The sequence below is a fragment of the Chelonia mydas genome, chromosome 2, assembly GCF_015237465.2.
Source record: "Chelonia mydas isolate rCheMyd1 chromosome 2, rCheMyd1.pri.v2, whole genome shotgun sequence".
NCBI lineage: Eukaryota > Metazoa > Chordata > Testudines > Cheloniidae > Chelonia > Chelonia mydas.
The window spans coordinates 177,863,088-177,889,484 of NC_057850.1; the positions used below are offsets into that span (position 1 = coordinate 177,863,088).

The following is a 26,397-nucleotide window of genomic DNA, read 5'->3' on the forward strand; positions in this document are numbered from 1 at the left end:
CGTTTTGAGTTCCAAATCTGAGATGATTTGGACCTTTATTTTTCAGAGTATTTATCATTCTGTAGCATTTCATATGTTCAAAGCTCAACTCCCAAAGACTTCAGTTGCTGCTGTGAGTTCTCTTAGCACTTCTGCAAGTCAGGCACCCAGAAAATGAGGAGTACACAGCTACCACCTCTGAAGTTTGGTTTAAGTGACTTGCTAGCATCATGGTAGAAACGGTTTAGCTGAGGCAGGTTAAAAATCCAATTCTCCAGGGTAGATTCAACTGTGGGATCATCCTTTCTCTTCCTGCAATTTCTTGCGTCATTCACTACACACATTCCAGCTTTGCAAGTTATGAATCAGGGGTCCTAAAGACAACAACCTCCTTCACTATACAACCCTGATTAATTCCCAGAGCAGGACTGTGCACTGAATGACATAGGGGTCTTGTGGAAAACACAGTATACAGTCATGTTATTGAGTGCCAAATTAAGCTTGCACAGGCAAGCTTAATTCTTGCTTTTCCTTACTTTTAGTGATTGACTTTGCAACATTGATGACATAATTTTAACATAGGTTTTTGTGTTCAATTTTCTAGGTTTTTTTTTAAAAGCAAACCGAAAAAACAAATTCTATCATGTGGCATCATATTGATACCACATAGAATCTTTAGATCCACCACACAAACTTCTGTCTGTTAAGCTAACAGAGTAACTGATAGCAATAGGAGATTGTTATCCTCTATAAAGACTAGAGAGAAAGGGAGCACTTTGCTGATGGGTTTCACAGATATTTGCTGATAGCAGAGGAATGGTGAGATGTATGAAGGCTCTGGAGGGGAGTATGCTCTACTTGGCACAGACCTTCCTGTCCCATCCCTCTAACCTGCCCTTGTCACAGTCCTGTCTTTTCCCCACCCCTGCCTTTCATCATAGTCCATTTTTCTCATCTAGCCATGCCCAATTGCCGCCGCTCAGGCTTCTCATCCCGGTCCCCACCTCCTTGCCAAGCAACTTCTAGTCTCGCCCCTTCATATTACCAGTCCCAGCTTCCCACAACTCCCCGTCTCCTTGCCCATCCAGTTCCCCCTTCCCTTGGCTCCTCATCCAGTCTGTCTCTCTCCACCACCTTGGCCTCTACTTACCCATCCCCACTGTCTCCCACTCCCAAACTCTCTCCGTGGTCTCCTTGTTATCTCAGATTCCACCTCTTTCCCTGGCTCCTCAACAGATCTGACTCCCCTTCACCTCTCCTCACCCCACTGGTTCTCATTCCCAGTCTCTTTCCTCAGCCAGTCCCAGTGTTCTCCCTCACTCCCCCGGGCTCCTTATTTGACCAGTCTTTCCTCCCACCCCCACCCCCCACCCCACACACACACCTGCTAGCTCAGAGTCCTTTTTTTACCATTTCTCTTCCCAGCTCCCAGTCCCAGTCTCTTTGCCCAACCTGTCACAACCCCTCCTCCCACCTCATATATTGGGACTCCCAGTCCCAATATTCCTCTCACCTCACCTCCCAACCTCTAGACTAGTCTCTCCCCTTTACCAGGGACCTTTTCCCTACCACCCACTCCTCGGCAGGTCCAGTTCTTCTTCCCTGTGCATCTGAGTAAGGCAGTTTTCTCTTCCATGTTGCCTGAGCCCAGCAGGAGGAGTTACTGAGAGCTCAGGGAAGATGGGTTATCTGCTGTCAGTTTAGGTGCCCAGGCCCCTAACTGCAACTGCAGGGAAAGTCCTGCTCAGCCCTGGGCAGGAGCATGCCCAATGTGGACAGAATCTTTGGGGAATTTAGCAGCTAAACTTGATGAAATCCTCTATGCATGTCTGAACTGCAATTTTTCATAACTTGGTTTATAACTGTCCTCTCGGGCAGCCTGCACCCCAGAGCCTTCACCTCCACCTGCACCCAACCCTATGCCCCAGTTTGAGCCCCTTCCTGTACCCCGAACCTCTCATCCCCAGCCCTACCCGAGAGCCTTCACCTCCAGCCAGAGCCCTCATCTACCCCAGCCCTGAGCTTCCTCCCACACTCTGAACCCCTCAGTCCCACCCCCGCCACACATCATCTCCATATTGGTGCACATAACAAAATTAATTCCGCACATGGATCTAAAAAATTAGAGGGAACACTGATGGTGGGGACACTAGACCTTTTAAAAAAAAAAAAAAAAAAAGTTTTCCGGGATGTTTTAGCATAGACAAAACATATTTTTCTCCAGCTTTGCTCTTGGAAATGATTGAACCTTTTTGGCTGAAATTTTCAAATAAAATTCAACCTGAATCAGATACCCAGCATGAAAAATTTCAGCCCAAATGCTTAAAGTTTGGCAGAATTATGAGCAACTGAAAACAGGGTCTTACGTTGGGAAGTATTGGGCAACCTTCATGGATACATAGATAGCAAGGCCAGAAGGTACTATTGAGATTACTTGATCTGACCTCCTATATAACACAGGCCATAGAACTCCCCCCAAAATAGTTATTAGAGCATATCTTTTAGAAAAAAATCCCATCTAAAAAGTGCTAGTGATGGACCTTAATAGGCAGTGCTGCGAGCTCCACCTGGAACCATAGGGTTAGAAGGGACCTCAGGGTCATCTAATTTAGCCCCCTACCAAGATGCAGGATTTGTTGTCTAAACCATCCAAGATGGCTATCCAGCCTCCTTTTGAAATCTTCCAGTGAAGAAGCTTCCACAGTTTAATTCAACAATTTAAAACTTCAGAGTAAAGTATATATGTTCCTCAAACAGCATAGTAAATGTTCATATTCTGTATGACACAGCATGAAATCTTATGTTATATAATGTGGTAATTTGGAAAATAACTCTTATTACCACTGTACGTGGGAAGTTTTTTGGTTTTTTTTAAAGAATAGCATTTACCAAATGTATAGAAATAGTTTGATTCAAAATTGGAATTCTTAAAATTGTTTTTAACAGCTAATGCTTTATTTGAAATCAACCTTGCAAAATCATTTATGCAAATTTACCATCCCAGGCACAAAATCTACTCCTTCACTCTTACCATGAAAAAAATGATAATGAAAAGCTAATGATGACTTACTCACCTGTCAAAAAACATTACTTTGCCCTCGGTGAATGGGCTTGAAAAGACTATTGCAAGGTTGAAGTTTGGCTATGAAACAAGTTTATTAATTTATTGACATCATATAACAGTAATTGACCATTAGCTGAATGTCAGAACTAATTTTGAAAAAGGTACCTTGATCTGCCACTCAGAAGCAACAAATGGGAGAAAGATTTATGTACCGTACTATGGCGCACATGTATTTTGTTAATCATAAAGTGATCAGTGATTGATATAAGCTTTTGTTTGGATTTACCAAGTTTGACCCCTGAAGAATATTTGATAATGTGAGATAATGTGATAATGTCTTAGTCTCAAAATTCTGACTGTTCATGTAGCAGATTCATAATTATCATATGTATCTTAGTAGGAATTCATACCGCTGTGTTTTGAATGACTTTAATCTTACTTTCATCATCATTTTAAAGTAGTATGTAGCAAGACCCACTGACATTCTGAGCTTCTAATCTGATTCCTGATTGAAATTTTCGTGGTCTTAATTCAGACAGCTTTAAATTGTAATGAAATGATTTGTAGATTTTTTTTTAAAGTACTGTGATAATTTTTCATATCTTTGAGACCTCTCATCATTATGCACAATATTTGAAGTGCCCCTGGAGAGGACCTGACTGGCACAGAGTTATTACCTTGCTCGACATTGTGTGATCTTTTTAAAAAATGCTAGATTCTGTCTGTCTGATTTATTTATATATGGTAGTAATGTGACATTGATATATCTTTATTCCAGATATGAAGAGATACTAAGGACGAAAAGACAACCAGTTTCCAAACTCTCATACTCTGCAAACCAGTTTTATTTGGAAGCATCTGCAAAATACTTGCGTGAAAACAAAACCAAGGAAATGATGGCAGTCCTCTCCAGACTTGACACCGAGGACCAGCTTGTATTCTTGAAATCACGCAAATGCTTGGCCCAAGCAGCAGACTTGTTGAGGAGGGAGGGTCGACAGGAAGAGGCTGCTATGCTGATGAAACAGCATGGGTTTGTGCTGGAAGCAGCCAAGCTCACTACCAAAAAGGAATTTCGAGCATCATGTCTGCTTGCAGCAGTCCGTTTCAGCGTAACTGGCTGTTCAGAATTGGAAAACAGAGACACCATTCTGGAAGAAGCCTTAGAGCTTTGTAAGCAAACAAATCAAAAATCCAGCATTGCTGAGGCAACTTTTCTGCAGGGAGTTCTAAAGAAAGATTTTAGAAAGCTTGAAGAAGCCTTCTACAAGTTCTTGCCTTTGAATCATTGTGCTGGTGTGGTGGAAGCCCTCTTTGAATCAACCCACTGTGAACCAAAAAGCCAGGGCATCTTTTTTCTGGCACCTTGTGGTTTAGAGGCCCTTCTAAATCTGTTCAGAGCTCTCCAAAAAGCAACCACCAATGCTGAGAAAGAAATGGTCAAGTCATGTTTTGATTATTTTGGGATTTTGCCCATAGATGGCAATGTTTGCCAGGTGTCTCAAAATGAAGCTGGACATATTCTTCAGTTCTTGCCAGATAGTCCTGTTCTGAAAGAGAAGAAAACTAAAGATCACTTCATTGTAGGCATGGAAGAGGTAAAGTCTGCACTGAATAAGCACTTCTTAAGCAGGCTGTGTTCAATTACATGCAGTATACTTGAGCAGAGTTACCCTGATATTTGCATGAAGTTCATTGCTGGCTTGAAGTGTGAGGATAAAACCTGCAAAGATTTCCATAGACCTTTGTTGCGTCATGAGGCAAAGTCTATACTTCAGTGTAAAATGCATCTGGCAGCAATAAATGGACTGTTGTTACAGGCCAAGAGATTATTCCCAAAAGAGCTGTTGCATGAATTTAATGACATTGATGAAATTTTGACTGCGGATAAATATATCTTATGCAAATCCCTATTAGATTTTGTTTTCCCGAAACATTTCCATCTGAGAGTGGTGTCTGAAAACCCAAAGGCATGCAAAGATATCTTGGGACTCCATCAGTTTTCTAAACCCTGTAGGATGGTGTTGAAGGAGTACATCATATTTCAGTTTAAAAGTGAAAATGCCATAAACAGAAGAGAATCAACCGACTTGTGGCTCAGGGCAATGCAAGTTTTCATCTTGTCTTCCAGTTATCCTGAAGAATTTGAGAAGCTCCTTGCTAAGGAGGAAGATGATTATAATAAAGAACTGAAGTTATTAGAAGCTAAAAAATATGAAAAGGAGGAAAGAGGCAGAGGAGGAAGACCCAAAGGGGTAGATGGCAGATATGGCATGTTGATACCGGATAAATATTCTGGAAATGCAGAAAACACGCACTTATGTTTCATTCGACTTCTTGAAAATTCGCTAGAGCGGCTCTATGTTTACAGAAACCCAGAAGACTGTAAATGGATGTTTTTCCGTTTTATGAATGTCCTGGTGAAGAAATGCATTGAACCTCTGATTCCTAGCATAGGAAATACAGTGATGTTGCTGGAATTCCAGTATATTCTCTGTTGTGCTGTCCTGATGCGCCTCTGCAAGAACATTACTCTGTGTCTTCCGAAAAGTTACATCGCTCTCTTTCATTACTGGGAGTTTTTGTTCAGAAAAAAAGACCCGAAGAAAGAGATTAGAGACATGTTTTCCATTATACAGGAGTACAAACCAAAGGACCCAAATGAGGCTGTGAAGGAGTTCAAATTTCATCTCCTTTATGTTGCAAAAGTTTTGTGCGGCGCTAAAAACAGTAATTTCAATGTTCTTCTTGATGCTTTCAGGGATCCTGATTGCATTACATCAGGGGAAGCAGAGCGTACAATGGTGTTATGCTTAGTGATGTTAGTGAATGCTGATCAAGTGCTTAGTCCTAGATGTAAATCCCTTTTACATGAACACTTTCCTGAAATCAAGTCAAAGTTAATAAATATGAAAAAAGATTGTCCATCCAAAGTGCCTGAAAGATTGGTTAAGATTGTGGAACGCGTGAATGACGCTGTAGACATGAGGAAAATAGCAGAAGGCCTGCAGGAGCTGCTGATTGAACGAGATGAGGAGTACTTAGCTGACTGCCACTGGAAGTGGGACACTATGTATGCCAAAGGAGCAAGTGTACGGGGCATCTTTTATGAGCAAGTTAACCTAGACAGATTTGAATCACATTTGGATCCTTTGGAATATTTTGAGGAGCCAGAAACGGAACTTGAAAGGGATCTCTATGTGGAAGAGAGAGAGGATCCCCTAACAGCCATAGCATCCATAAAGCAGCAGAAACAACAGCAGAAAGCTCATGCTAAGCGGAAATTGTGGCGTTTGTTTCTTTTAGCCTATTATTGCATAAAATGGAGGAGGAACTCGTGTTCAAAAACAGATCCCATTGGGATGGAAATGAAAGAATTGATGTCAGGAATCTTTAAAAAAGCAGATATCGACCGAACACAATGTGACCTCTGTGGAGTCAAATTTATTCAGGGTCCTGAAAACTACTTTATCCAGAAAGAAGACTTAGAGAGAGAAACTTCTGAAGCTGTGACACCAACAGAGACTGATCCAGGAGAAAAGGAGAGCATAGAAAGGAGTGAAACTGTTGTGGCGAGTGAGACTTATGTAAAGCACAGACACCTGGATGAGCACAGAAATAAATACACTGCCTACCAGAATTATTTTGAATTTTTCAAAAGAAATGTGGATCCAAAATTACGTGAAGGGTTAGATGTAGTGGACACAATTGAACAAAATACCTGGATCACAAGTCACTTGATATTTAAAGAACATTCCAATGTGGTGCAAAGAAAAATTCAAGAGAACATAAAGAAGATTTCTGATATAGTAGAGGACATCTATAAGAGAAAGGCTTGGGCTGATGGTAAGACTTCTTTTTGTTGTTTTGCCTATGATGCCATCTCATCATTGCTTGTAGCTTGAATGGTCTTGTATTTTAGGTTCCTCCAACACTTGAATGATGTGACACATAACTGAGGAAAAAGTGTTAAACAATATGAGCTAAGTATGGGAGTATCTATACATATTTTTGTGCAGCAGTAATATAGGCCCTGATTTCTCCTTTTACTTATTCTGATTTTCAGTGGAAGTACTCCTGATTTATTCTAGTGCAAGTGAATGGAGAATCAGGCCCATATTGTTAGTCTGCTTGTAAAGAAAGATCAACACTGCCTCTCAGTTTTTGCCAAACGAAGCGAGTTAAAATTAAGGATGCTATTGACATTCATGTTTTATTTATTTAAATTTTATATTTAATGAACAGAGAGTATGTAAATAGTACAATCAGCACATAAAATGAGTAGTCTAACAGGGTCTCAAGTTCAGCTCTTTGTTAAAGTCTTTTTTTATAGTTTAGATACATGATCAGGTGCTGCTGTCATGCTTCTGTGGCAGTTTCTAACTTGTCTGAAGTGTACTCCTAGAAACACCTCTAAGGTTATGTCTATACTGAGAAGTTTTAGGAACTCTTCAGCTCTTGGTATAGCAGCTCCACTGGTGCTAGCAAGATGGGAGCACTGGTGTTAGGGTAGTGTCCAGGTTAGACTGTGCTTTGAGTAAGAACACCTGCAGTTAGTCTACACTTGCACCCCCAAAGTGCTAGCTACACTGATGCTAGACCAATGTTGGGAGCATTACTGAAGATCCTCAGTGTGGACAAGGCAAAAAAGTAATGCTGACAGTGACTGAACAGGAGTTGCATTAAGTTTTATATCTTAGGAAATAAATATGTTACAAATATTATTTCATATTTGTTTACCATATATTTGATGTTTTGCACTGTCTCTGGCAAGGAAAAATAAAATTAGTAATGAGTGGGTGGATGATCTAGGAACAGAATAGAATGGACTAATTGCTCCTAGGAAAAAACTAGCACCTTAAACCAAAACCATGCCATTAACTCTAGACCAGCCTTCAAAAGTGTCATGACAGTTCATCAACCGTGGCATAATATCCACTTGTCTAAGGTGACTTATAATGAAAAAACAAACGATATTTCACTCACCCATCAAAAAAACCCTACTTGCTGTGATGAATAGATTTTTTGCAAGGCTGTCATAAGCCTGTGTTCACCAGTGTGTTACATAAGTCTTATGTTACTCCTCTCATGGGAATGTTATACAATTTGGAAAATTTCTATATACAGACTGTAGTAAGAGGCCCTGAAACATAAACCCCTGTATCAGAGGCCTGGTCTGAGGCCTAAAGCCTGAACCAAAGTACTTCCAGGCATTGCTAAGCAAAGCTGGGCTGTGAGCCAGAGGCAGGCCCTAACTGCAGAACTTGGCAAGAAAAAGGCTCCTAGAAAGCACACACTAATGATATAAGTAGCAATAAGAGGAACGGGTGGCAAGATGGCACCTGGACATCCCGATACGAGGACACTTCACAGAGATAACAAGGAACAGCCAGGTGCATCCCAAAGACAGAGTCAAAAGGACAGCATGATGGACAGATGTGTTTGAACCAACATGATCAAAGGGGGAGACAGCACCCTAATGAGTCAAGGGGCTGTACCTCAATACGTCAGTAGGGATGAGTAATCTGTCCTGCAACTGTGTAAAAACAGGTCCCGGAGCGCATATCTTTGTCCAGCCTAGGGGGCAGTGGAGTGTCCCGCTACTGACTGAGCTGAGTCCATTGCCAGGGGGCACACATTCGTAGTATGTCCTGTAGAGTCTATAGGGAACTATTACTGTGCTTCGTTTGACAATAAACCTGGTCGGGTGCCTTCGTACCTTACTAGAGTCTGTGGTCTTTGGGGGGTCTCTCGGGGTCTGCTGTGTCAGCTATCTGTGCAGAGCTGGGGCAGCACACAGAGGGAACATGCACGCAGCCGACTGTTATCATCGTCGAACCAGAGCAGAGCACCTCACCGGTAGCTACCGACAACACATACAAAGATGTAAAGTGCATAAAGTCAGTTTATTACACATGCTGTGGGCTTGCCTCTCTGTCACCTTACGTTGGAGAAAGTTGCTGATTTTTATTTAGAACAAACCATACTCAAATTTCACTGAGCTTTTTTACACTTACTAGATAATAAAATAAACAAATATAAAATTAATATACACAATCTTCGCAGTAGCAGAGAGATGTATTGCTATGTGCACTGGAAATACAAACATCTCTCATTGCTGCAGATTTTGGCTGACCGATGTCAAAACATTTTTCCCCTGTGGGAAAGCATCATACAGAACCAGAGAAAAGCTGAAGATTTCACTTTAATTTGGGAGTCCTTTATTTCAAGTCTTGGTTAGTTAATGGACCCTGACGTGTTTTGACTTCTGTTTTAACATAATTAAGTAGTAGGCCACCTCGTCAGCTAGCATAAGTAAGCATAGCTTCACTGAAGTCAACACAGGTTTGCTACTGTTCCCAAAGAAACAGCTGTCATCGATTATTTGTCTAAAGTCATCTGCCAACTAGAGTACTTCTGTTCAGTGAAAATCCTGATTATTATTATTATACTAATTATTCACATACCTAATTGTTAATGGTAGATTTAGCTGCAAGATCTCAGTACCTGTTATCTTTGTTTTTCCATCCTGGAGGAAACTTTACAAACAAGTTTATATTTTGCGTCTGAAGTTTTGTTTTTTCTTTGAAAGTGTTTTTGTTAAGTCTGTAATATTACAGTTCATTAAACAAGTGCAACAATACATTTGTAGTGTATTGTGCCTGAACCTGTAGAGTTTTAGGGAATTCAAGGAATCTTCTCGTTTGCCCTCTGCGCAGAGCTAGCCATAATGTTGATGGGGAGTTCAGGCTGTGCATGGCCTTTCTAAAAGGGACAGGAAGAGGGTGTGGCTGTGACCCTCCCCCTCTGTCTGGCAGAATTGATTGATGCGGAGAGGAGTGCATGCTCTATCCTCTTCCATGGTGGTATCTCTCCCCTACAGCATGTACTTCTGGAAGTCCCCAGGAAGAATTCTTGTTGATTCAGACAAAATCCTTCCTAGAGTTTTCAGTGCAACATAGTCCTATAACACCTTTCCTTTAGTCACTATCCACCTCTCCAAGTCACTGTCCAGCCCTCAGATAATAAGCATGATCTTTTAACAATTTATCTGTTTCAGCTGAAGAAATAATGGCCAAGCCTGTTAGCAGTTTATCCGTTAATCTTGGTGATGCTCGTAAGTGGCTGAAGAACACTGAGTCACATATGGTAAAGGAGGAAGGTATGTCATCAAATTATGCAAGTCTCCATATCCACAGAAAATATGTGGTTATATTTTAATTTGAAGATACTCACCTTCTAGGTTTTATCAAGGCCACGACCATTATTGCATAGCCAAAGAGGACTGAGTAGGCTGTGTATGCAGGTAGTGGTGGGTCAGGTGCACTGTTCAGAATATAACAAATAACTGTGGAAAAGGGAAGGGAAATGGAACCTTCTTCACCAAAGACTAGGAGATTTGTTTCTCAGAACTTTACAGCATCAGTATGTTTTTTGGACTGGTATCTGGATAACCCCAAGTTCTTAGGTCAGTGGTTTCTAATAGGAGTGATTAACTATTTTTTTTTTTTTTACATGTTCTGTTTTCATCTGGGTACAGGACAGAAGAAAGACAAGTCAAAGGAAAACAAAAAGATCCCTACATGTAAAATATTCTTTCTATAAGACATCATGATTTGCATATGTACCTTAATCCATCACAACACTTAAGCATAAGCTTAACGTTAATCATGGAAGTAGTTCTACTAACTTCCTTGGGAGTACTTTGGTGCTTAAAATTAAGCATGTACCTAAGTGTTGGATTAGGGCAATAATAATAATGTTGAGAAAGAAGGCAATATCCAGTAATAAAGCTTCTTGAATCTCATGTTTTTCTAATCTAAAGCTGTGGTTTTAGACCATTGATTTTGATCACAATTGCATATCATGTTATCCTCTGACAATACAAAGAAAGAGATAATTAAAACATAGTATGAGTGAGCTCTTAGTTCTACAAACAGCATTAAAGCCTTATTCCTGCTCTCTTTTGAAGTCAGTGGGGAAATGCTTACTGACTGCAGGGGTAGCAGAATCGGGTCCTGAATGTCCACCATTAGCAGGAGGAATCCAAGGGAGAAATAAGTACTTTGACACACAGATTAGCCATTAAGACATGATCTTCTGTTCACGTAAAAACTTAAAAGAGGAAAAATACTTTATTAAAAAGAAGTCATGATCAGTAATAAAATTAAGTCTTCAGTGAAAGAGGTATATCAAAGCAACAGAGACTGTAATGTTCATACAAAAAAAAGACTTGTAACTGGTTCATTGGTTGAAGCTAATGAGCCTACTCAAGAAAGGTGATTATTTTAACTCTTAGGTTACGATGCTTTTGTTCTTAATTTTGCTATCATAAAATGTAAATATGCAAGAGGAACCTGCTAAGAAACTATTGCTGCTAGGAGAGTTTTCAGAGAAACTTTGCCTCTCCCCCCATATTTAGCTTTAATAGTGGTATTTCATTAGACTTGATTTTATTTATTTGGTTGTAAATGTTTTTATTACATAAGATTGGTTCACCAGTTCATCCTTATTTAGCAACACACTTTAGCACATGCTTATGTCTTATTGAAGTCAGTGGTCTTAAACACAGGGTGGTATGGAACTTGTGCTTAAGTGCTTTGTTGAATTGGGGCCTGAATAGGAAATGGCCATAGTGTGTTTTTTTTTGTCATGCCTTTAGGAAAAGAAAGTTTCAATCTTATATCCTTTTGAACAATTTATTGGTTTTTTTTTTAAATAGGTTTTGCAGATGATAAAGACTTTGAAAATGAAGGACAGGATGAAATGGCAGCCTTTGAAGAACTATTCCCTAAGAAGTCTTCAAGAAAAAAGGGAAAACGTAGAAAATAATAATTTTAAAAGTATGCAGATGGCTTTCCACCCTGAACCACTGTAATTTCGGAATAAAATTGTTAAAGGCTTTAAAAGATAAAATATAACGGGATAGGGACAGCAAGGGGGAAAATGTGAAAAATACCAGCAAAGATTTTTACTTCTGATGGTTTTTAATCCTTTGTGGGGGAACAGTGACCTACCTGCTTGTAGTTATTTTATATATTTATGTACTGTTTTAAAAATTAAACTGTGACAGGACAAACTTTAGGCAGAACCAAATGGGCAACTCAAAAGTGACAAACGCCAGCATGTAACTTAGGTCATGTCTACACTAGCAAGCTTACAGTGGCACCGATGCAGCTGTAAAATCGCTCATGTAGCTGCTTTATGCCGATGGGCGAGAGCTCTCCTGTCAGCATAATTAAACCACTGCCAATGAGCAGCAGCAGCTACGTTGGCGGGAGAGTGTCTCCCACCGACATACAGCTGTCTGTACCGGTGTTTCTGTCAGTGTAACTTACATTGCTCAGAGGGATGGGTTTTTTTACATTCCTGAGCGACATAAGTTAAACCAACAAAAGTGCTAGTGTAGACATAGCCTTATGAATTAGAAATGAGCCAGTGGAAAGAATAGCACTTTTCTGCCTCTACGCGGGGGTATTTCCCCACCTGTTCCTTTTCCTGCTTTTAATTTGCATCTTTGCCATCCTGCTGAGCTGGAACACTCCTGGGGAGGAAGATGATTTCTGATTTTTTTTTTTTTTTTTTTTGTCTTCCCCCGCCTGTACCCCGCGGAGGATTTTAATATCTTTTTTTGGACTGTCAAAGACCACTTGTCCCTGGAGGACATGGTTTCAAACAGCCATTGTGAACTAGCCAGCCACTGAGCGCTCCCATGTTTGGAGGAACTTAAATCTTCTTGGGGGAACTTGCAATATTTCTTCTACTTAATTCCAGAGTCAGGAATGGTAAGTACAGAGAGTTCTAAACACATTTGTGTGTGTGTGTGTGTATTCTGTCACCATTGTATACATCTCTAGTTAGATATGGACAAGAAGTCTTTTTTCTATTTGTTCTTGGTTTGATTATGCTCTGTACATATAAAAACATATGATGATTCTTTAAAGTTAAAGATTGTTTATACATTTTACTTATTTTATAGTCTTGACTTGCCAAAAAAAAAATCTTTACATGTAGTACATTTTATAAAACCAACAAGATTGATGTTATAGCCTGATGTCTCATTTTTTTAAATTGCTGTGCAAGGGCCATATAGGACTGCTCACATGCAAAAGAGCTGCAGGATTTGGGCCGACATGCAGAATGTGTAGTGGTGCTCACCACCACTGCAGTTTCTGGCAGGTCACATCTCCATTATATATTTTTAGGGTGTTTTTGTATTTTTAATGAATGTGTTACTATGTGGCTGAGATACTTAGTTTTGAATAGGTAGCTATTTTGTTTTCACATATCAAATTGTTTTAGTCGTTACCAGACCCGTCAAGAGAAATTTGGGGCCCTGATGCATAGTGTTCATGAACCCTCTCCCATTTCACTTTGTTTACAGAGACATTAGAGTTTTTTGCGGGGTGGGGACTGACCTTGGGGGCCCTGATACAGTTGTCCCTCTGTTTTTTCCCATCACCCACCCTGGTAGCTACCCACACGTTTTTCTCTGGGCCCCTGGTCCCATTGTTTTGGAAATTGGATGCACTGCATTGCTAAAAGCAAAACATCAGTGTGGACCTGTGCAGTATGGGCAGCAATAATACCCATCTGTCAAGTACCAACCACCCATCCATCACAAGAAGAAAAATTTATTATCCGATGGCATTTTCAACGTGCTCTATTAAATGAGTGGATCGGTCTCATTTTGATTTTCCCCAGGTGGTGTCCACATCCCATCAGACACTATCACAGTTGGCAACTTGGGTATGGTCATGAAAACTGATCTACTCGCTCTGTTCTAAGCGTGGTACATCCGGGTGAAGGTACCGTAGCCGTGGAGTTGGGAGAGAATCTGTCATTGCCCATACCCTGCGTGCTCCTTCTTTAGCTTCCAGGGCTGTAAATCTGGTTAGTGCAAGTGCACAGCTAGTAACCTTAAAGGGTGTTTTGTTTTCTTCTTGGCTCCCCCATCCCTGCCAAACAAACAGGAATATTAACATTTTAAAGCCTATATTCCTGTAACATTAAAGTCAAGTGTTTAAATACTCTTGAGTCAAAGAATAAAAAAGGTAAAATACTCAGTAAATTCTCAGCCTTTCTTGGCTATTTTGCACATACTGCATGTTGAAATTAATTTTTTTAAAATGTGTACCTTAAGATTTTGGTTTTTGTTGTTAATTGTAAACTATAAATATACAGGAGGGTCATGCAAACATTACTCCAAGAACCTTAACTGTTGAATTTCTTGACTTGAGTGTTTAAATTCTTGACTTTAATGTTAGCTAAACAGTTTTTTTGTATTTTAATTACATTTCATATTTGAAAAGCCCTTCACATTGATATTTAAGTTATTACATATATACTGGCCTTCACTTTAGTGAAAAAGTCAAACATTTAGGTGTTTTTTCCCATAAAAAGCATTGAAAAACAAATGAAATTACTGTAAGAGACCAAAAAGTTGAAACAAATATAACAAAAGCAAAAACTTAAGCTTCAAAGCCAAATTTAGAACTTCATCCATAGTCCCCTTGTGCAGGGACTTCAGATTCCTTGTTGTAGATCCATCTATGCAAAAGAAACTACCAATAAATGCAAATGAATCCACACAAAAAGTTTGACTCCAGTTTTGGATCAGAGTTGCTGGATGGAACCTGTCTCCGCAGTGAGCTGAATTCAAACCGCTCCGTAAAGTCTCTGAAGTACACATTCAGATTTCAAAACCCCCACTCACACTCCCACACAACCCCGCCTACAAATTCAGGAGTGTTTTGGATCCAGAGTTTGGCTCCACTCAAATAGAGACAGGAAATCTGGGTCCGAAGATCAAATCTCGGTGCTTGAGCCTCTTTTTGGTGTGCATAAATTCTTCCCCTCCCACCGCCATTCTCTTTGAATAAAAAAACCCTCTGTTCATGAACCCTATCCTAATGTGTGATTAATGCAATGAAGTTACAGTTCATCCAAATCTCTCTCGGTTTATTTGATTATTTAGTGTAATGTTCCTGCATCTCAGGGCCCGGGGCATCCCCTTGGCAGTGGAGAATCAGCCCTCACGGCTGGTTAGTCTCTCGGAGGTTTTGGCTTGAGGCTGTATAACTGAGCAGATCAACCATCTGTAGCTCAGGCCTGGCTGAGCAAATCAACAGTCAGTGGTTCAGGCCTTCTGGGTTAAGGGTTAGCACTCATCCAGCCCTGAGTGCGGAGCCAGGGGTATGGGGACTTGGGTCCATCCTGCTCTACTGGGTCCCAATCCAGGGCCCTAGAAATGACAGGTTATCTCATCACCAGGTTGACAGGAGAGCGGGGTTGTCACCCACCACAGGTGGTCGTGGGCTCTTCTGGTAGTTTAGCTCCCTAGGAAGGACGACTAACTCCTTCCCTGGTCCGGCTCCAACTGAGCTGCGGGGCCCTGTGCTTATGCTTCTTGCCCTGCTCTACCCCCACACTTCCTGCCAGGGGGATTAGCTGAGCCCAACAGGGTGAGTTTAACCTGCTCTGTGCTGGAATGAGGCCACTGTGCTGCATTACATTAGAAATCTATAGTGCTTATGGTGTTGAGTAATGCCTTTGACTCAAAGGAATGAGTAAACTGTAAAACGAGGGCTTTGCTATACACAAGTAACATGTCTCAAAGACAGGCTCTTCAGTTATATATATTGTGCCTCAATACTGGATACAAGCTGTCACACTGATCCACTCACCTCTGCCTTAAAAGACTTCCCAAAACCCCCAAACTTGACTTCATCTCCCTAGTGATATGAAGTTACATCTGACTGAAAAGGAAGAAGAGACAATTCCTGCTGTTGGAAGAAAGATCCCTGGTCCAACTATATGAAAGACGTAAAGTAACTGCCTCTCCAAAATTCAAGCTCAAAGAGAGAAGAAAACCTTATCCTCTTACAGCAGTTCCATATGTCTGGGTGCAGGTTGTGCCCATCCTTCCCATCCTTTTTCACTTTATTCTGGTCTTCTACCCTCCTCTCTGGAAAATATCTTTAAAAATATTTTTAAGGGCTTGTCTACAGGGTTAGTTAGTGCACAGCAAGCTGGGGTGTAAATCTGCAGTGCTGCCACGCAATAAGTTGCCTTGTGGACCCTGCTACTGCAGTTTCAAAAAGCAATGCTTCGAAGCGCACTGTGAAACTTTCAGTGCATGGTAGCAGGATGCACGCAGCAGGCTACATTTATACCTTGGCTTGCCGCACACAAAGTCTCCATGTGGACAAGCCCTCGGGTTCTGTTCAAAACTATATTACTACTACTAATTTGCTTTTATAGGCTCTAAACTAGCATAAAGTTTCAGCATGTGCTTAATTTTAAGCATTTGAGTTGTCTTATTCAGTGCTTTTCATTTTCATCAAATATTATCTCCGTATTATGAGGAACTGAGGCCACAAGAAGTTAAGTGGCTTGCCCAAGGTCACAGTCATTCTGTGGGAGAGCTACTAATGGATCTCTCAAGTTCACGCTTTTTCAAAGATCTAATTCTCCATCTAAGAGATGAATGCTTTAGCTACACTCAGAAAAACAGACTGTATCCAACAGAAGCCTATGTCGTAATATCTGACTGCATCATTATCAAGGTGAAAAGAAGGGTTTTTTTACTTCTTCTCACTGAAAATGTCAGTGGGAGGAAATGGCAATAAAACAGATTTTATTTCCATATATCATAAGATTCCCCTCTACTAGTAAATCTTTGATGTTACTTATTCAAAAGCATTTTGAAGGACATTTTTCTTAAAGAAGAGCACTACAAAGCTCTCCTGCAAAGACACTCTCTGTGTACGTGGAGCCTGAGGTATAATCTGACACCTTACCTTTTCCGTTAGTACCTACACATCTGCACTTGGACTTCACAAAATACATCACTGTCTGGCACTGTAATGGATCTACAGCATCTCATATGTTCAGGCTTTAATTTCATTTATAAAATTTTTGGAAAATCCCTTAATACAATGTTGCACAGCACCTACACGTCTCTACTTGGTTGGTTGTTTTTTGTACAATGGATCCTCGTGGATACTGCATTTGAGGCTGGACAAATAGTACCCCTGTGATCAACATGGATTTGCAAATGAAAAATGGGATTTACATCTTTCACTTGGGGGGGGGGGATTTATTTTTCTTATGGGCTTGAGAAATACAGTTTAAGCATCTTCCATGTACCAGCTAAGGGACAATATGAGTGGTTGAAAGATCTTCCAGAAGTGCTAGCTTTTGAGGTTAACTCCAGCAAGTACCACTGAATATTTGGCTGGCTTCACATAAATAAGGATGGCAGATACAGAATGTACTCTTTGGTGAGGTGAGCATGGGTGGCTTGAATCAGCAGCAGAGAGGTGGTTTGCTCAGGTTTAACGAGTCTCAAATTCGGCAACCCTTGAAAGGAAATGTCCTGCTCCTAGATCTCGGGGTTGATTAGCTGGATATAAGGATAGTAGATCTGTTTATCTTAACTCTGAGGGTAAGACACAAAGGATCCATATCTGTCCTGTTGCAGAGTGCAAGAATAGTTGAATATAAAACCTTAAAGACACTTAAATTAGGACACTAGGGAAGTAAGCATTAACTTGCTAGAAATTAAATTGTTCTGCCTTTTCTACACTTCATTTAAAGCCTTCCCTGTATTTATTTCCAAGGACTGTTTCTTTGATATGCTATTGTACTTACTTTTGAAAGTCTGGTTTGCTTTTACTCTGTAACTATACCCAGGCCAACATTGTCAAAAGTGGGTATCTAAGGCATGGCACAATACAACTGGCCTGATTTTTCAGACAGGCTGAGCACCTGCATCTCTGATTACAAAGAAATGCTCGACCCTTTGATAGTCATGCCATTAACTTGAGTGCCTGACTTTAGGCACCCGTGTTTGAAATGATGGGACTTAAATATCTGTATATCTATATCTTGTGACTTCTTTATCTCTGAAACAGTAACAGACTAAGTTGAGGGGAGAATCTAAAAGCAAAAGTGACTAGCTCCAAGCCACACTACTAACAGTCTTAAACTTGGTCTACACACACAGTTGCTCTGGTTTAACTAAAGGTTAAAATGATTTAGTTAAAGCGTGTCCACAAAGTAGCAATGATTTAATTGGTTTAGCTTAATTTGGTTATTCTTTGGCACATGACCGGTCTCCTGAAGTCCCGTCTCTGGAGCCTGCTGCCCAAACCCCTCCCCGTAAGGTGGGTCAAGAACTCACCTTGCTCCTGCAGCATTGTGCCCCACCTTTCTCCAGAAGCGGTGCAGGGCGGTGCATCTAAGAGCAACAAGGAGGGACGAGGAGGGGCCGATGCTTTTCCCCCCATCACCGCCTAGGAGACTGCTGTGGCTGCACGAAATGCCCCTGGTGGCCACATTTGAGAAATGTTGTTGTAAATGTTTCAGAGTAACAGCCGTGTTAGTCTGTATTCGCAAAAAGAAAAGGAGTACTTGTGGCACCTTAGAGACTAACAAATTTATTTGAGCATAAGCTTTTGTGAGCTACAGCATCCGATGAAGTGAGCTGTAGCTCACTTCAGCTTATGCTCAAATAAATTGGTTAGGTTCTAAATGTTGTTAGACTATAACACATCTCTATGCTTTTATGTGGGTGGGATTGTGGTCGTGTGGTTAGAGCTGGGGTCTAGGCAGGAGGACTTCAGAGGAAGAGGGGGAGTTTTGTTCCTGATTCGCTTTGTCAGTTTAGGTAATTGTTTAACATAATAATAATAGTGCCTAGAAGGCCCAGCCAGTGTCAGGTCCCGTCCAAACACACATTGTCCCAAAGAGTTTAGAATCTAAATAGACAAGAAAGCCAGTGCATGAGACATGGAGGAGTGAAGCTACTTGCCCACAAGTTACTCGCAGAGCCAGGAATAGAACCCAGCTCTACTAACTCCCAGTCCAGTGCTCTAGCTACTAGACCTTACTACTACGCCTGCCTGTAGCTTACTTTTCCTTTCCATAAAAGGAAGATATGAATACTGACTTCAGAGGAGAGGGTGCAACTCAATTTTTATGAAGATGTTGAAATTCCAGGATGATTGGTGCCATGCAAGTGAAAACTAAAGCATTTTTGTATAAATCAATATGATATGTTAGCTGCAAGGTTGTATTGACTTGTATTGTGTTTACCATGCAAAGACAAAACATTTAACTGCTTGTGTTAGTGATACATTCAGAATGGAATCTGTCTTCCATGGTTCCAGGATTAAACATAGTGACATTTCAGAAAGATCCACTCTGAGTAATTACCAGAATCCCTTGGCTAGAAGCCTGCATAAGGAACTGAGGGAACAAAGCAGAAGTGAATTCATAAGTGGGGAAAAAAAAGACTTAGCCTTTCATCCATTCGGCCTGTTTCTGTAAATAATTTCCCTGGGCAAATCTTATTAGTTTATTTTGACCCTGTCACTCTGGATCTGTCTCTGCTGTTCAAGATGATAGCCACAAGATTAAATACAGCACAATAGGAAGGAATTTCCCAATATGCTGGGTCCCCAGATTGCTAGCGCCTTGTTGCTAGCTTGCGTACAGGAAGTGTTTTACATTTAAAAACCAGAATAAAAGTGTGGTGTGATGACAAGATTACATAACAGGCATCATCCCCACAAATGCAGGGAATCTGTAGCAGCAATTCATAAATTGTGTTCTGTAGGAGTCTTGCTGTAATGGGGAAGAAGATATTGTATGTTCTTTATGTGAGATATTCTTAGCTTTGGGAACTAAAAACAGTTACATGTTCTTGAAGGTGATGTGAAGAGGGAAAAAAAAATTTTTTTTTTTGTGCCCACCCCCCTTTTGCTGCTTTTGTCAAAAGTTGCTTTTTATTTTTTGTAAGTTCTTTTTTGGGGGTGGAGAGAGGTGTTGCGTGTGTGTGTGTGTGTGTGTGTGTGTTTTAGCTTAGAAATATTAACTCTTTCCTGTTTTGCAGGGGAGCCCCCTTGGAGAGCCCAGAGACATGGGTTGGGAACTCTTAGCCCTCAGCCTGAAAGGGTGGGAGTTTATTCTTTAACGAAAAGGGCTTTTCTGCATCCTGACATTTGCTCACCATACAGACTAGTTGGATTGTGCCTCTCTATACAAATATCAGAGCCAGCTCAGACTTGACCCTAGCTCCAGAGTTGGCCTTCCCTTGCCACCAGAAAACACTTCCAAAGCTGTATAACATACTGAATTCCTAGTAGTAGTAAGCTTTGGTATATAACATAAGTTGTACCTTCTGACTGGTGGAGGAAAAGGAATGCCAATCCCCACAGTCCTGGCACAACAGCAGAGAGACAAGCAGAGCCCATTTAATCTAGGTTGAAGAGAGATCAGTCGGGGGAGTACATTCTCCCAGTTGTTTGTCAAGAGTTTGAATTAAATACAAGTTAACAATAACAAACAACGGTTTTCCTGGGGGAAAAACACCACTTCCCTTGTCCATTAATCAGAGCTAGAGTTTTGTTTCCCACTTTTTTCTTCCTACATAGACCAATAAAATGCAATTCTCTAGGTAAAGATCTGTTATTAATTAATGTTTCTTCTAACATGAGTCTTTGCTGCATTATAAATACAGCCACAATGGGAGATAAGAGGGACTAGTAGATAAGGGACTAGTCAAATTGATACAACTCCAAATTTTACAAAACTTCCAGTGTTTTGGAAGATCTCTGCACTCAATATTCAGAGGAGAGGGAGAAGTTAGAAATTTTTTCAGCAGTAGTACTCCTTCATCTTCTCTCCTTTTATTCTGACTAGCTTTGTGCCTTCCCTTTCCCTTTAAAGATGATTCTGAAACACAACCTTCAGATGTGGATCTGAACGGTGGTTGGAGTCAGACTCTTGTGGTTCTGTTTTAGTCATTTCTGGCTGCAAGTTTCCCTGGGCCTAGTAATGTCAACCTAAGGATTCAAAAACCATGAGCTGAGTGAGGGTCCCCAAAATCATAACCTTGGATTAAAAATCATGAGTTTAAAAAAAAAGAAGTGTTAGGTGTTTTTATTTTCCTTCTTGTTTGAGTTTTTAGGGATACACTTTGGTCACATTTTTCTAAACTTTTCTCCACAGCCATGAGGGTTGGAATGAAACTTTCTTTTTAAGTAAAACTGAAATTCTCAAGCAATTGCATGTCTTCAGAAGCTGAGCCTAAAAAAAAAAACCACACCCACCAGGTATTGCAAGACTTGTGATTAAACCTCGAAATTTGGCAACATTGAGCCTGTCTATTCTGGACTACTTGTAAGAGGTGAGGAAAAGGGAAGGAAAAAAATTCTGAGCTGTGGGCTGTCCCCTGTTCTCTTCCATCTCTCTAAGGAAGGAGGGTGACAGGTAATGAATGCCATCTGGATTTTCCAGCAGACCTTACTCATCATCTAATAGAATCTACGGTAGGCCCCTTTGTCTTACATGTGTATTAACCAAGAAGCAAATGTGATGTCGCATTTTATGATTTTAAATTAGGCACTTGGAAAGTGGGTGTGCATGGAGGAGGGAGTTGGATCCTCCCATAAAGAGCACTCTCATTTTTAGCCAGACAACATTTTTGCAGGAAATAAAACCTCTGTCTCCAACAGATGGAGAAGAGGTGGGGGGGGGGAGGTGGATGAGTTGGAATGTATAGCTTGTAACTTCTCTTTGTTCATGCCTTCTGCTGCAAGGGAGGGTTTATGATATAGTCAATAAAAGTGAGTTTAAGTCCAACCAGGTTAAGAATGGAAATGTAACACTCCATACTTACATAGAGGCTTTCCTCCATGGATCTCAAAGTGCTCTGCAAACAGTAGTCAACTAAAAGTGGGAAGGTGTTGATTATCCCCAATTTACAGATGGAGAAACTCAGGAACAGAAAGATTGCGATATGCTTTAGGATCACACAGGGCTATTCAATGACAAACCAAGGAATAGAGCCCAAGGCCCTGTTGTAAGTTCTCTGACTACTGGACCACACTCCACCTGTGTGATTGCTCACGCTCAAATTGGCTCCCTATTCTTAACATCAATTAATCTTTATGGCTCCTTAGTTAGACTTCTCTGGCAGGAGCAGTCTCTAAAATTTCCAGTTTGTGAGCAGATCACTTGGCCCTTTTATTACAAATGAAGGCTTTAAAGTAGGATTGTCAAATGGTTAAAAAAAATTGCAATTAGTCTTGCAATTAAAAAAAATTAATCGCACGATTAATCATGCTGTTAGAATACCATTTATATAAATATTTTTGGATGTTTTCTACATTTTCAAATATTGATTTCAATTACAGCACAGAATACAAAGTGTACAGTGCTCACTTTATATTTACTTCTGATTACAAGTATTTGCTCTGTAAAAAAACAAAAGAAATAGTATTTTTCAATTCCCCTAATACAAGTACTGTAGTGCAATCTCTTTATTGTGAAAGTTGAACTTACAAATGTAGAATCATGTAAAAAAACCCGCATTCAAAAATAAAACAATGTAAAATTTTAGAGCCTGCAAGTCCACTCAGTTCCACTTCTTGTTCAGGCAATTGCTCAGACAAACAAGTTTGTTTACTTTTGCAGGAGATAATGCTGCCCACGTCTTGTTTACCATGTCACCTGAAAGTGAGAACTGGCATTTGCATGGCACCATTGTAGCCAGCATCTCAAGATATTTACGTGCCAGATGCGCTAAAGATTCATATGTCCCTTCCTGCTTCAACCACCATTCCTGGGGACATGCGTCCATGCTGATGATGGGCTCTGCTTGCTTGATAATGATCCAAAGCAGTGCAGACTGAAGCATGTTCATTTTCATCATCTGAGTCAGATGTCACCAGAAGAAGGTTCATTTTCTTTTTGGTGGCTCGGATTCTGTAGTGTTGCTCTTTTAAAACTTCTGAAAGCATGCTCCACACCTTGTCCCTCTCAGATTTTAAAAGGCACTTCAGATTCTTAAACCTTGGCTCGAGTGCTGTAGGTATCTTTAGATATTTCACATTGGTACCTTTGTGTTTTGTCAACTCTGCAGTGAAAAGAAAAGGAGTACTTGTGGCACCTTAGAGACTAACCAATTTATTTGAGCGTAAGCTTTCGTGAGCTACAGCTCACTTCATCAGATGCATACTGTAGAAAGTGTAGAAGATCTTTTATACACACAAAGCATGAAAAAATACCTCCCCCCACCCCACTCTCCTGCTGGCAATAGCTTATCTAAAGTGATCACTCTCCTTCCAATGTGTATGATAATCAAGTTGGGCCATTTCCAACACAAATCCAGGTTTTCTCACACACCCCCCCCCACACACACAAACCCACTCTCCTGCTGGTAATAGCTTATCTAAAGTGACTACTCTCCTTACGATGTGTATGATAATCAAGGTGGGCCATTTCCAGCACAAATCCAGGGTTTAACAAGAACGTCTGAGGGGCGGGGGAGGAGGAGGGAGGGGTTGGAAAAAACCCGGGGAAATAGGTTACCTTGCATAATGACTTAGCCACTCCCAGTCTCTATTCAAGCCTAAGTTAATTGTATCCAATTTGCAAATGAATTCCAATTCAACAGTTTCTCGCTGGAGTCTGGATTTGAAGTTTTTTTGTTGAAGAATTGCAACTTTCATGTCTGTAATCGCGTGACCAGAGAGATTGAAGTGTTCTCTGACTGGTTTATGAATGTTATAATTCTTGATATCTGATTTGTGACCATTTATTCTTTTACGTAGAGACTGTCCAAATTGGTCCAGTTTGACCAATGTACATGGCAGAGGGGCATTGCTGGCACATGATGGCATATATCACATTGGTGGATGTGCAGGTGAACGAGCCTCTGATAGTGTGGCTGATGTTATTAGGCCCTGTGATGGTGTCCCCTGAATAGATATGTGGGCACAGTTGGCAACGGGCTTTGTTGCAAGGATAGGTTCCTGGGTTAGTGGTTCTGTTGTGTGGTATGTGGTTGCTGGTGAGTATTTGCTTCAGGTTGGGGGGCTGTCTGTAGGCAAGGACTGGCCTGTCTCCCAAGATTTGTGAGAGTGTTGGGTCATCCTTCAGGATAGGTTGTAGATCCTTAATAATGCGTTGGAGGGGTTTTAGTTGGGGGCTGAAGGTGACGGCTAGTGGCGTTCTGTTATTTTCTTTATTAGGCCTGTCCTGTAGTAGGAGACTTCTGGGAACTCTTCTGGCTCTATCAATCTGTTTCTTCACTTCCACAGGTGGGTATTGTAGTTGTAAGAATGCTTGATAGAGATCTTGTAGGTGTTTGTCTCTGTCTGAGGGGTTGGAGCAAATGCGGTTGTATCGCAGAGCTTGGCTGTAGACGATGGATCATGTGGTGTGGTCAGGGTGAAAGCTGGAGGCATGTAGGTAGGAATAGCGGTCAGTAGGTTTCCGGTATAGGGTGGTGTTTATGTGACCATCGTTTATTAGCACTGTAGTGTCCAGGAAGTGGATCTCTTGTGTGGATTGGACCAGGCTGAGGTTGATGGTGGGATGGAAATTGTTGAAATCATGGTGGAATTCCTCAAGGGCTTCTTTTCCATGGGTCCAGATGATGAAGATGTCATCAATATAGCGCAAGTAGAGTAGGGGCGTTAGGGGACGAGAGCTGAGGAAGCGTTGTTCTAAGTCAGCAATAAAAATGTTGGCATACTGTGGGGCCATGCGGGTACCCATAGCAGTGCCGCTGACCTGAAGGTATACGTTGTCCCCAAATGTAAAATAGTTATGGGTAAGGACAAAGTCACAAAGTTCAGCCACCAGGTTAGCCGTGACATTATCGGGGATAGTGTTCTTGACGGCTTGTAGTCCATCTTTGTGTGGAATGTTGGTGTAGAGGGCTTCTACATCCATAGTGGCCAGGATGGTGTTATCAGTAAGATCACCGATGGATTGTAGTTTCCTCAGGAACAACAAAAAAACTTCAAATCCAGACTCCAGCGAGAAACTGTTGAATTGGAATTCATTTGCAAATTGGATACAATTAACTTAGGCTTGAATAGAGACTGGGAGTGACTAAGTCATTATGCAAGGTAACCTATTTCCCCGGGTTTTTTCCAACCCCCCCCCCCTCCTCCCCCGCCCCTCAGACGTTCTTGTTAAACCCTGGATTTGTGCTGGAAATGGCCCACCTTGATTATCATACACATTGTAAGGAGAGTGGTCACTTTAGATAAGCTATTACCAGCAGGAGAGTGGGTTTGTGGGGGGGGGGGGGTGGTGAGAGAACCTGGATTTGTGCTGGAAATGGCCCAACTTGATTATCATACACATTGTAAGGAGAGTGATCACTTTAGATAAGCTATTGCCAGCAGGAGAGTGGGGTGGGGGGAGGTATTTTTTCATGCTTTGTGTGTATAAAAGATCTTCTACACTTTCCACAGTATGCATCCGATGAAGTGAGCTGTAGCTCACGAAAGCTTATGCTCAAATAAATTGGTTAGTCTCTAAGGTGCCACAAGTACTCCTTTTCTTTTTGCGAATACAGACTAACATGGCTGTTACTCTGAAATCTGCAGTGAAAGTGTTCTTAAAATGAACATGTGCTGGGTCATCATCTGAGACTGCTAGAACATGAAATATATGGCAGAATGTGGGTAAAACAGAGCAGGGGACATACAATTCTCCCCCAAGGAGTTCAGTCACAAATTTAATTAACATATTATTTTTTAATGAGCGTCATCATCATGGAAGCATGTCCTCTTGAATGGTGGCCAAAGCATGAAGGGGCATACAAATGTTTAGCATATCTGGCACGTAAATACCTTGCAATGTCAGCTACAAAAGTGACATGCGAATGCCTGTTCTCATTTTCAGGTGACATTGTAAACAAGAAAAGGGCAGCATTACCTCCTGTAAATGTAAACAAACTTTTTTGTCTTCATGATTGGCTGAACAAGAAGTAGGACTGATTGGACTTGTAGGCTCTGAAATTTTACATTGTTTTGTTTTTGAGTGCAGTTATGTAACAAAAAAATCTACATTTGTAAATTGCACATTCACAACAAAGAGATTGCATTACAGTACTTGTACGAGGTGAATTGAAAAATGCTATTTATTTTATCATTTTTACAGTGCAAATATTTGTAATAAGAAATAATATGCACTTTGATTTCAGTTACAACACAGAACACAATATATATGAAAATGTAGAAGAACATCCAAAATATTTAATAAATTTCAACTGGTATTTATTTTTTAACAGTGTGATTAAAATTGTGATTAATTTTTGTGAGTTAACTGCGATTAATCGACAGCCCTACTTTAAAGTAATCCTGAAAATGAAATTATAGAAAGTCCTGCATCGGGATAGGGGAAGACTGGGGCCTAGTTTTCAATGGGAGATTCACCGAGCGATGGAAAATACTATTCACATCTGCACAGGGCACAGTTCAGATCAGGCTGCTATTTAACTTTTCAATCCAAAATGAAACTGAGTGGGTGCATGTCTAAAATGA

General features: G+C 40.8%; 1 protein-coding gene and 1 long non-coding RNA gene across 11 annotated transcripts in view; both read left to right on the forward strand.

Moving 5' to 3' along the window:
- The window catches only part of TRANK1 (tetratricopeptide repeat and ankyrin repeat containing 1), a 90,431-nt gene extending 77,342 nt beyond the window's left edge, over nucleotides 1–13,089 (forward strand). For 9 of the 10 annotated variants that reach the window (XM_043540662.1, XM_027819596.3, XM_043540660.1 and 6 more), the window contains 3 exons: nucleotides 3,822–6,889; nucleotides 10,104–10,205; nucleotides 11,766–13,089. In XM_043540662.1, coding sequence (XP_043396597.1) covers nucleotides 3,822–6,889; nucleotides 10,104–10,205; nucleotides 11,766–11,875 — 3,280 coding nt within the window. In that variant the 3' untranslated portion in view covers nucleotides 11,876–13,089. Of the gene's footprint in view, nucleotides 1–3,821; nucleotides 6,890–10,103; nucleotides 10,206–10,583; nucleotides 11,713–11,765 lie in introns of those variants that run through there. The other variant, XM_043540661.1, reaches the window with a different exon arrangement.
- A 3,234-nt stretch (nucleotides 13,090–16,323) lies between these two features.
- LOC122464655 lies at nucleotides 16,324–23,007 on the forward strand. Its single transcript, XR_006288883.1, has 3 exons — nucleotides 16,324–16,334; nucleotides 19,312–19,316; nucleotides 22,826–23,007. It is a non-coding gene; the product is annotated as an uncharacterized LOC122464655 (long non-coding RNA).
- The last annotated feature ends 3,390 nt before the right edge of the window (nucleotides 23,008–26,397 follow it).